This window comes from Triticum urartu, chromosome 2A, assembly GCF_056163025.1.
Source record: "Triticum urartu cultivar PI428250 chromosome 2A, HENAU_Tu73, whole genome shotgun sequence".
Classification (NCBI taxonomy): domain Eukaryota; kingdom Viridiplantae; phylum Streptophyta; class Magnoliopsida; order Poales; family Poaceae; genus Triticum; species Triticum urartu.
This window is the reverse complement of record NC_141874.1, coordinates 616739793-616751646: the sequence shown is the minus strand read 5'-3', so window position 1 is coordinate 616751646 and position 11854 is coordinate 616739793. Positions and strand designations below refer to the sequence as shown.

The following is an 11854-nucleotide window of genomic DNA, read 5'->3' as shown; positions in this document are numbered from 1 at the left end:
TATCGAAGGTCAAGCCTTCGCTTCGAAAGTTGTTCGGCGAACCGAAAACTGAAGGAAATATGCCCTAGAGGCAATAATAAAGTTATTATTTATTTCCTTATTTCATGATAAATGTTTATTATTCATGCTAGAATTGTATTAACCGGAAACATAATACATGTGTGAATACATAGACAAACAGAGTGTCACTAGTATGCCTCTACTTGACTAGCTCGTTAATCAAAGATGGTTATGTTTCCTAACCATAGACATGATTTGTCATTTGATAAGCGAGATCACATCATTAGGAGAATGATGTGGTTGACTTGACCCATTTTGTTAGCTTAGCACTTGATCGTTTTAGTTTACTGCTATTGCTTTCTTCATAACTTATACATGTTCCTATGACTATGAGATTATGCAACTCCCGATTACCGGAGGAACACTTTGTGTGCTACCAAATGTCACATCGTAACTGGGTGATTATAAAGGTGCTCTATAGGTGTTTCCGATGGTACTTGTTGAGTTGGCATATATCGAGACTAGGATTTGTCACTCCGATTGTCGAAGAGGTATCTCTGGGCCCTCTCGGTAATGCACATCACTATAAGCCTTCCAAGCAATGTAACTAATGAGTTAGTTGCGGGATGATGCATTACGAAACGAGTAAAGAGACTTGCCGGTAACGAGATTGAACTAGGTATTGAGACACCGACGATCGAATCTTGGGCAAGTAACATACCGATGACAAAGGGAACAACGTATGTTGTTATGCGGTTCGACCGATAAAGATCTTCGTAGAATATTAGGAGCCAATATGGGCATCCACATTCCGCTATTGGTTATTGATCAGAGAAATGTCTCGGTCATATCTACATAGTTCTCGAACCCATAGGGTCCGCATGCTTAACGTTCGTTGACGATATAGTATTTATGAGTTATGTATGTTTGTCGGCGTTCTGGGAACGGGGGTCCCCAGACTAGCCCGCCTGCGGCCCACGGTGTGGCATTGTTGGCAGGCCTGTACGACCATCTTCATCAACAAGGAATAAGACCCTCCCGAGGGGCCAAGCCTCGCGAGGCGGACGACACAAGACTTCCTCAGGAGCGGCCTCACCAGGCTGGTTCGTGAGGGGCGGAGAGTTCAAGGTCGGGCAAACCTCGCGAGGTTCTCGTGACGTAAGCCATGACGACCGAGACCAGGCGGGCGCCAGCGCGCGCAGCATCCTTGTTTCCTCTTTGGTGCTAAGGGGGCAAGCGCAGGCGCAGAGTACCGAGGCATCAAGCAAAGGTTTCCATATTGGTGCAATGAGACCAAGACCAGAAGGACGGCAAGACGGAGGTCACCATGGAGCCCAAGACGGCGTCACCACCAGAACCCTTGGCAGGTGAAGACCACCTTTTGTCAGGATAGCTTGTACTATTTATCCCCCTTCAAACTGGCCGTTGTGGGATCCCTTCCTGCTCAATATTTGGGAAGAGGATCAGGGCCCCTATAAATAGGACTAGCCACCACCATAGGGGAAAAGGGAAAAAAGATCATCCTCAACCACACAAGTTCACCAAGCACAAGAATGCCTCAACCTCAGGAGGTTGTTCTTCCCCTTGTATTGTTCGTCCTCAGCCCAAGAGGCAATCCACCACCACCACACTGGAGTAGGGTATTACACCACAACGGTGGCCCGAACCAGTATAAATCTTGTGTCCTTTGTGTTGCGAGTTCGTCGAGTTAGTTCGTGAGATCTTAGCTAAGTTAGGACGTGGATCGATAGGGGGGAGATCTTCGCGCGCACCCCAAGTTCGAACCTTAAGGATTTAGCCGGAACCCGTGATCCAACATTTGGCGCGCCAGGTAGGGGTGCGCTGGAGTCTTCGTTCCGTCGGCTCGCGCTCCACCATCTCCACGCCCGCTCCCCATGGCGGACGCCCCTCCAGCTGGATCTACCGGTGCCCACGACGGTGCTTGGGGGCTCCGAGCCCTTGCCCCCGCCTTGCGGAAGGTGCAGTGGCCACCCAAGTTCAAGCCAGAGATGCCGCCGCGCTACGATGGCGCGGCGGACCCGTCGGCTTTCTTGCTAGCATACGAGGAGGCCGTTCTGGAAGCCCGGGGTGACGACAAGATCATGGCCAACTGGTTCCCAACGGCCCTTGTGGGCGCACCGCGCGCCTGGCTCCTCACTTGCCGGAGTCTTCTGTCACCACCTGGGAGGGGCTGCGCAGCCTCTTCGTCACTCACTTCGGGGAACCGGCGGCCCCCGTCGTCGCAGCTCTACTCGGCGGTTCGCAAGCACCACCCTTAGATCAGCACGTCAAGCTATACCTTCACCAGATCGGCGTCGCTTCCAAGCGCCCGGGGGCTCCGCTCGGCTGGGCTGCGCCTGAGGCCAACCTCACCTTCGACTCAGAGGACCATCCTGCCTACATCGTCGGTTCGGGTGCGCTCCCGATGCCGTGCGCACCCACCATCTGCCATGTATCCATCACCAAGACGCTCGTCGACGGTGGCGCCGGCCTCAATGTGCTCTCTGTTGAGGCCTTCAGCCTCCTTCACGTACCGTTCGAGCGAGTGCGCCCTAGCAAGCCCTTCTCGGGAGTTGGCGGAGGCCCCGCCCGCTCCCTGGGACAGATCCGCCTCCCCGTGACCTTCGGCACGCGCGACAACTACCGCACCGAGCTCATCGACTTCGACATCGCCCGCATTGGCCTCCCATACAACGACATCCTCGGGTACCCAGCTCTGGCCCAGTTCATGGCAGCAACCCATCCTGCTTACAATCTCATGAAGATACCGGGGAGCCAGGGTGTCCTCACCATCAAGGGGACACCAAGGAGGCCCTGGCGGTGCTCAAGCTTGCCCTAAAGGCTGCCGCGACAGCACGACCCACCGACGCGGATACCTCCAAGGCCAAGGGAGCCGTGCCAACCAAGAAGAAGCAGTTCTTCACTCAGGCCATGGCAGAAACCAAGCAAGTGTTGGTCGAGGAGGACGGGTCCTCAGGGGCAACCTTTATCATAGGCGCCCGCTGTTGGGGAACATAGTAATTTGAAAAAATTTCCAACGCACACGCAAGATCATGGTAATGCATAGCAACGAGAGGGGAGAGTGTTGTCCACGTACCCTCGTAGACCGAAAGCGGAAGCGTTAGCACAACACGGTTGATGTAGTCGTACGTCTTCACGATCCGACCGATCAAGTACCGAACATACGGCACCTCCGAGTTCAGCACACGTTCATCCCGATGACGTCCCTCGAACTCTGATCCAGCCGAGTGTTGAGGGAGAGTTTCGTCAGCACGACGGCGTGGTGACGATGTTGATGTTCTACCAACGCAGGGCTTCGCCTAAGCATCGCTACAGTATTATCGAGGTGACTATGGTGGAGGGGGGCACCGCACACGGCTAAGAGATGATCAACTTGATCAACTTGTGTGTCTAGAGGTGCGGCCAGCCTTGGGGAGCACCAGGAGGAGTCCTACTCCCACCAGGAGTAGGACTCCCCCCTTTCCTAGTTGGAATAGGACTTGGGAGGGGGGAAGAAGGAAAGAGGGGGCCGGCCCCCTTTGCCCTAAAACAATTCGGTTTGGGCCTTGGGGGGGGGGCGCCCCACACTTCCCTTGCTTCCCTCATTTTGCACTAAGGCTCATGTAGGCCCATTAAACCCTCGGGGGGTTCCGGTAACCTCCCAGTACTCCGGTAAAATCCCGATTTCACCTGGAACACTTCCGATATCCAAACATAGGCTTCCAATATATCAATCCTCATGTCTCGACCATTTCGAGACTCCTCGTCATGTCCGTGATCACATCCGGGACTCCGAACAACCTACAGTACATCAAAACATATAAACTCATAATATAACTGTCATCGTAGTGTTAAGTGTGCGGACCCTACGGGTTCGAGAACTATGTAGACATGACCGATACATGTCTCCGGTCAATAACCAATAGCGGAAACTGGATGCTCATATTGGCTCCTACATATTCTACGAAGATCTTTATCGGTCAGACCGCATAACAACATACGTTGTTCCCTTTGTCATCGGTATGTTACTTGCCCGAGATTCGATCGTCGGTATCTCAATACCTAGTTCAATCTCGTTACCGGCAAGTCTCTTTACTCGTTCCATAATACATCATCCCGCAATTAACTCATTAGTTGAAATGCTTGCAAGGCTTAAGTGATGTGCATTACCGAGAGGGCCCAGAGATACCTCTCCGACAATCGGAGTGACAAATCCTAATCTCGAAATACGCCAACCCAACAAGTACCCTCAGAGACACCTGTGGAGCACCTTTATAATCACCCAGTTATGTTGTGACATTTGGTAGCACACAAAGTGTTCCTCCGGTAAACGGGAGTTGCATAATCTCATAGTCATAGGAACATGTATAAGTCATGAAGAAAGCAATAGCAACAAACTAAACGATCAAGTGTTATGCTAACAGAATGGGTCAAGTCAATCACATCATTCTCCTAATGATGTGATCCTGTTAATCAAATGACAACCCATGTCTATGGTTAGGAAACTTAACCATCTTTGATCAACGAGCTAGTCAAGTAGAGGTATACTAGTGACACTCTGTTTGTCTATGTATTCACACATGTATTATGTTTCTGGTTAATACAATTCTAGCATGAATAATAAACATTTATCATGATATAAGGAAATAAATAATAACTTTATTATTGCCTCTAGGGCATATTTCCTTCAATCTCCCACTTGCACTAGAGTCAATAATCTAGATTACACAGTAATGATTCTAACACCCATGGAGCCTTGGTGCTGATCATGTTTTGCTCGTGGAAGAGGCTTAGTCAGCGGGTCTGCTACATTCAGATCCGAATGTATCTTGCAAATTTCTATCTCTCCCACCTGGACTAGATCCCGGATGGAATTGAAGCATCTCTTGATGTGCTTGGTTCTCTTGTGAAATCTGGATTCCTTCGCCAAGGCAATTGCACCAGTATTGTCACAAAAGATTTTCATTGGACCCGATGCACTAGGTATGACACCTAGATCGGATATGAACTCCTTCATCCAGAGTCCTTCGTTTGCTGCTTCTGAAGCAGCTAAGTACTCCGCTTCACGTGTAGATCCGCCACGACGCTTTGTTTAGAATTGCACCAACTGACAGCTCCACCGTTCAATGTAAACACGTATCCGGTTTGCGATTTAGAATCGTCCTGATCAGTGTCAAAGCTTGCATCAACGTAACAGTTTACGATGAGCTCTTTGTCACCTCCATAAACAAGAAACATATCCTTAGTCCATTTCAGGTTTCAGGATTTTCTTGACTGCTGTCCAGTGATCCACTCCTGGATTAATTTGGTACCTCCCTGCTAGACTTATAGCAAGGCACACATCAGGTCTGGTACACAGCATTGCATACATGATAGAGCCTATGGCTGAAGCATAGGGAACATCTTTCATTTTCTCTCTATCTTCTGCAGTAGTCGGGCATTGAGTCTTACTCAACTTCACACCTTGTAACACAGGCAAGAACCCTTTGTTTGCTTGATCCATTTTGAACTTCTTCAAAACTTTGTCAAGGTATGTGCTTTGTGAAAGTCCAATCAAGCGTCTTGATCTATCTCTATAGATCTTGATGCCCAATATATAAGCAGCTTCATCGAGGTCTTTCATTGAAAAACTCTTATTCAAGTATCCCTTCATGCTAGCCAAAAATTCTATATCATTTCCAATCAACAATATGTCATCCACATATAATATTAGAAATGCTGCAGAGCTCCCACTCACTTTCTTGTAAATACATGCTTCTCCAAAAGTCTGTATAAAACCAAATGCTTTGATCACACTATCAAAGCGTTTATTCCAACTCCGAGAGGCTTGCACCAGTCCATAAATGGATCGCTGGAGCTTGCACACTTTGTTAGCTCCCTTTGGATCGACAAAACCTTCCAGTTGCATCATATACAACTCTTCTTCCAGAAATCCATTCAAGAATGCAGTTTTGACATCCATCTGCCATATTTCATAATCATAAAACACGGCGGTTGCTAACATGATTCGGACAAACTTAAGCATCGCTATGGGTGAGAAGGTCTCATCGTAGTCAATCCCTTGAACTTGTCGAAAACCTTTCGCAACAAGTCGAGCTTTGTAGATAGTAACATTACCGTCAACGTCAGTCTTATTCTTGAAGATCCATTTATTCTCAATTGTTTGCCTATCAGCGGGTAAGTCAACCAAAGTCCACACTTTGTTCTCGTACATGGATCCCATCTCAGATTTCATGGCTTCAAGCCATTTTGCGGAATCTGGGCTCACCATCGCTTCTTCATAGTTCGTAGGTTCATCATGATCTAGTAGCATGACTTCCAGAACAGGATTACCGTACCACTCTAGTGCGGATCTTACTCTGGTTGACCTACGAGGTTCAGTAATAGCTTGATCTAAAGTTTCATGATCATCATCATTAACTTCCTCACTAATTGGTGTAGGTGTTGCAGAAACCGTTTTCTGTGATGAACTACTTTCCAATAAGAGAGTAGGTACAGTTACCTCATCAAGTTCTACTTTCCTCCCACTCACTTCTTTCGAGAGAAACTCCTTCTCTAGAAAAACTCCGAATTTAGCAACAAAAGTCTTGCCTTCGGATCTGTGATAGAAGGTGTACCTGTCGTGGTTCTAACTCTGACAGTGATGTAGGGGGGTATGTATGGAGAGGCTAGATCTTAGCTATGGAGGAGTTGTAAGCACATGAGGATTACGAGTTCAGGCCCTTCTCGGAGGAAGTAATAGCCCTACGTCTCGGTGCTCGGAGGCGGTCGACTGAATTATGTGTGTATGAATAACAGGGGTGCCCACCCTTGATACTGAGGAGGGGGGTGGCTTATATAGAGTTCGCCAGGCCCCTCCAGCCCTCAGTAATGCAAGGTTTAAAGTACATTAAGACTGGGGTTACTGGTAACGCCCCTATTAAAGTGCTATGATGACCATAAAATCTACTTAATGACCGACCGTTTGCGTGCAGGGTGACTTTAGATCTCCTGGCAGTCGAGTGGTTGGAATTTGGTCGAGTGATTGCTTCGTGGTCGAGTGTCTTGAATCTGTCGAGTGGGATACCTCCAAGTCGATTTAAAGGTGACTTCTTCTAGGGATGTCCTTGGGTAGGGTACTTAGGACAGGTCCATGCCCCTATCCTAGGTACATAGCTTCATCATTAGCCCCCGAATGGATCGAGGTTCGAGTGGGGAAGGAGTTGGGGATCTTTCCGACTGGTTCTTCATGTTATATGAACGTCTTGTTTTGGATCAATTGTCATGGATGACGTCGTCAACTTCTTTCAGTCGCCTTGATCCATTCTTGGCCTCTTGTCGAGTGAATTTCTTTACTTGTGAAGTTCCAAGTGACGGTGTGAAAGGGATCTTCTGTTTGACGAGTTGTTCTGTGGCCCGTGGATTTTGCGGGATTTGAATTTCGGGAAGCGCGCGGGACGGGGGCAGCCGCAGTAATTGTATGGGATAGGACGGAAGCTCCTCGATCCCCGCGCCACCTTTTTCGCCAAGTACCGCGCACGCGCCTGTTGCGGGATTTGACGGGATTGCCTGGGCCTACCAGTCAGCCACTCGGAAGCGACCTCTTATAAGCTGCCGGCTTGGGACCCCCGAACAGTGCGCCTTCACTTTTCCCCCTTCCTTCACAAGATCCTCCGCCACCTCCGCTCCCACCTTGGTGCCGTAGGTCTGTTCGAGCTTCGCCGGCGACGATGGTAAAGGAGAAGACGTCGGCTCTGGAGCGCGCGAAGAAGGCAGCGGTGCAGGGGAAGGGGAAGAAGTCCGCTCGGGGCGGATCTTCCTCAAGGACTGCTCTGCCCAACGATTGGATCCAGGGCGACTGGATGCCGTCGGTGATTCGGTAGGATGATCTCGATGATCTGGTCGAGGGGGGATTCATTCCCCACGAATCTGCGCGCCTCCCGGGGAAAGAAGTCGAACCCCAGCCTCTTGATGGTGAGTGCATCCTCCTCGCCACCCATATCGATCGTGGATTCTCTCTGCCTCCTCATCCTTTTTTCCGGAGCTTCTTGAACTTCTTCGGAGTGCAGATCCATCACTTTACTCCTAATTCTATTGTGTATCTTGCTGCTTTCGTTTCCTTGTGTGAGAACTTCTTGGGTTGCCGCCCCCATTGGGGACTCTTCAAGCACATCTTCACTTGCCGCTCTCAGTCGGTCAAGAAGGCCAAGTCGAGTGAGGAACGGATGTAGGTGATCCAGCTGTGCGGGGGCCTGGCGATCCAGATGAGGGGAAAAAGTTCCTTTCCGTCTATCACTTTTCCCGAGTCAGTCCGTGGGTGGCAGTCGACTTGGTTTTACTGTAAAGACCAGGTGACCCCAGGATAGTCGACTGGGCTTCCCCCTTTTTCTCTGAATCGAGCACAAAAACCTGCCTCTCTGAAAGTGACGCCGGAGGAAAAGGCGCAAGTCAAGGTGCTGGTCGGCCGAGTGGTTCAGCTTGTCCGTGAGGGTGTGACTGGCATGGACTTGTTGGAAGTCTTCCTTCGGAGGCGCATCCAACCGCTTCAGGCTCGTGACCACCCGATGTGGCTGTACTCGGGTCTCGAAGACACCACTCAGATTCACCCAGAGGAGGTCACTAACGATATGTTGGAAGGGTGGCTGTCGAGTATCACAGGGAACAAGGACAACCCCCGAGGAGCCAGGAGGATTCCTCCACTCGACCAAACATACGAAGTGGACAAGGTCTGACCTTGCGTTTCCGACCGTGATCTTGCTTTCTTTATTTGTTCTTTTTGGATTAGTCGATTGACTTTTGTCTCGTTTGTTGTCCTCTAGGCCACTACTGAGATGTACTTGACACCCAATGGAGCACAGGAGCAGGCCGAGGAAGGAGAGGCGAGCGGAGGTGAAAGTGGAGATGAGGGACAAGAGTGGGAATCTGATGGCGAAGGAGAGGGGGATGACGACGACGACTCCAGTGAAGAGGAGGAGGCAAAAGTCGAACCTCCCCACTCGGAACGGTGATCCAAGCTTACACACGACCCTGCGCGGGAACGTGGTAAGGCGACTGTCCCTGTTGGGCAGTCGTCGAAGCGCCCTCGGACCTCATCTCCAGCGCCGACAGAAAAAGCTCCCAAGCACCCACGCGCGACGCTGTCCAAGCCGCCCAAGGCTCTGCCCAAGATGAAGATGACTGTCCCCACCATTTCTGGGTAATAGTAGAATTTGTTTTCCTTTGTCGAACGTGACAGACTCTTGGTCGACTCATTGAATAAGCTGACTGACTTTCGAAATTTGCAGTGCTGCCACCTCAGAGATCTCCGCCAAGGACGATGATCAAGAGATGGAAGACACTGTTACCTCCAACCCTGGTACGATTACTGATGCTCTGCTTTTAGTCGACTGACGATTTCTTATAATTCCGGTCGATTGGATTTTTCTTGTAGCTCCTCCTCATGTCATTGACCTCCCTGATGATGACGACGAAGTGCCGCTGAGGGCGCGAAGGAACAGGAGGGCGCCGACTGGCAAGACCCCACAAACTACTCCGGCGCCTGAGGCTGCAGTCCGGGAGGGTGGTGATACCACTTGGGTTTCTGTGACCTTCGCTGAACCTCTGACGAGTGTCCGGCCTTCGACGTCGACTGCAAATCCGCCTTCGCTTTTTGGCACACCCCACGTCCCTGAGGACCAAGTGGGTGCCGCTAAAGAGGCTATACGCCAGGTGGGGATCATGATGGAGCAAGTGAAGGTGGTTCGGGAAGCCAGCCAAGCAGCTTATGACGCGAGCTCAGCTCTTTAGAGCAACGTCCAGGTCAGTCGATTCACCGCTTGTTCTGTTAGGATATGCTATCTGAAGAATCTATTTTCTGAAGATCTTTATATCTGTACGCCCACTGGGTGTGTCTATTAATCTTTTTGATGAGTGGGGGCACACTAAGTGCACCCACTGGGTGTAGTCCCCGAGACTACGGTGGACTGCTGGCAGTCGACTGTAGTCTTTATATTGTGTTGCTTTAGCTGAACTTCTTCACTCGGTCTGGTCAGGCCATGTCGAATGGAACTGTACACGGTCGGCTGCGGACAGTCGATTTTTTTTGGTCGAACCAGTGGGGGCACGCTGAGTGCACCCACTGGGTGTAGTCCCCGAGACTACTGTCGAATGTTTTTGATTCGGCTGTAGTCTTAGAAACGCCATCATTGTCTCTTGGTTACTCGGAAACAACTTATCTTGGATGTCTGTCGACTGATTTTTTGCAGAAATCCTGCGAACTTGTGGCTCGCTACACTGAGTTGGAGAAAAAACAGATCCAGCTGAACCTTGACTTGAAGCTTGCTCAGGAGAACTTGCAGAAGGCGAGGGACGAAGCAAAAGGTATGGCTGGTGAGCTTTTGTCGACTGTCCTTTCTTTCTGGCCATCCTCGATGTTGATCTCACTTGTTGTTTCGCAGACAAAATGGAGGAGGCTCTGAAGAAGAAGGATCAAGACCTTGTCGAAGCGCAGAAGGAGGCCCTGAACAAAACGAAGCTTGCTGAAGAAAAACTAGCTTCAGTCGGTACTCTTGAAAAGGAAAACTCCAGGCTGAAAACTGCTCTTGACGCGGCTAATCGAGAGGTCAGCCGTCTGAAGAATGGCAATATAGCTCTGAATGACAAGGCAAGTGAACTGGCGGGGAAGAGGAATGATCTGGAGGCTTATCTCGATGGACTCGCCAAGAAGCTGTTCGTCATGCTTGAGGGTAGTTACTCCGGCCTGACTGACTTGCAGTTACCAAATCTGCGTAGAGCCACTGACTTATCCTTGAATTGTGTTTACAGAATTCTGCCAGAACATCGAAGAGGAGACCAGTCGAGTGGAGATAGACTTGGACCCCATCAATTCTCCAGTGAAGGACGAGGCTGCTATGAACGTGCTCCGACTGGAATCTCGTGTTGCCGGCGTTGTTGACTATCTTGCTCGGTTGAAGGTTGCGATGTCACGGATTGACACGTCGCTCTGGCCTAGGACGACACTTCAGAATGACCTGGAGTCCCCGATGACTCGACTGAATGAAGTCCCAGGTCGAGTGGCGGAATGGAAGAAATCTTCTGCTAGATGTGGCGCTGACGTCGCTCTGTCTCTGGTCCGCGTCCACTGCAAGGAGGCGCGAGAAGAAAAGTTGGCCGCCATCCAAGTTGCCAATACTAGGAAGCACAACTTTCAAGACTTCATGGAGACTTTCATTGCTGCCGCCACTCGCATTGCGGACGGGATCGACTTGGACGAGTTCGTCGCCCCTTCCAGTCCTCCGCATGAGGAATAACAACTTTTATGCTTCACTTTAAATTTGCCTCGGAATGCCGAGTGGATTTTGTAACCGTTAAACTCTGTCGAGCTGGAGGCTCGAGTACTTTGACCTACGGTCTAGAACCTTTGGATCTTATCTGAACTTGATTTATCGTTGAATATCTTCATGAATTATCTGTCGAGTGGAACTTGTTCTTCACTCGAAATAACTTTGTATTTGTGGTGCAACTCCGAAGGAGAAGGTAGCAGTTGATTTGCACCTCGTCGTCCTTGCGGATTGGGATGTGTTCCATACTTAGGCGAGCACTGGGCTGCAGCTAAGCCTCCGAGTGGAAGGTCTGCTCTCCATCGGTAGGATTTTAAAAACTTAGGCGAGTACTGGACTGCAGCTAAGCCCCCGAGTGGGAGGTCTGCTCTCCACTCGGTAGGATTTTTTCAAACTTAGGCGAGCACTGGACTGCTGCTAAGCCCCCCGAGTGGGAGGTCTGCTCACCACTCGGTAGGATTTTTAAATACTTAGGCGAGCACTGGGCTGCAGCTAAGCCTCCGAGTGGGAGGTTTGCTCTCCACTCGGTAGGATTTTTAAACACTTAGGCGAGCACT

The 11854-nt window shown here is 50.1% G+C and overlaps 1 protein-coding gene across 1 annotated transcript; it reads left to right on the top strand.

The window, feature by feature from the left end:
- Positions 1-1895: 1895 nt before the first annotated feature.
- On the top strand, positions 1896-11267 carry LOC147986238 (uncharacterized). The gene is made up of 3 exons (XM_087541931.1): positions 1896-2129; positions 2309-2530; positions 10776-11267. Exons 1-3 carry the CDS (start codon positions 1896-1898, stop codon positions 11265-11267), a joined length of 948 nt encoding a protein of 315 aa, XP_087398057.1.
- The last annotated feature ends 587 nt before the right edge of the window (positions 11268-11854 follow it).

Bases quoted from the DNA above. Each gene is read 5' to 3' on its own strand.
- LOC147986238 (XM_087541931.1), top strand. From the start codon at position 1,896: ATGGCGGACGCCCCTCCAGCTGGATCTACCGGTGCCCACGACGGTGCT. The intron at 2,130-2,308 runs GTGGGCGCACCG...TACCTTCACCAG, and splicing joins ACTGGTTCCCAACGGCCCTT to ATCGGCGTCGCTTCCAAGCG. The intron at 2,531-10,775 runs GTACCGTTCGAG...CCTTGAATTGTG, and splicing joins AGGCCTTCAGCCTCCTTCAC to TTTACAGAATTCTGCCAGAA.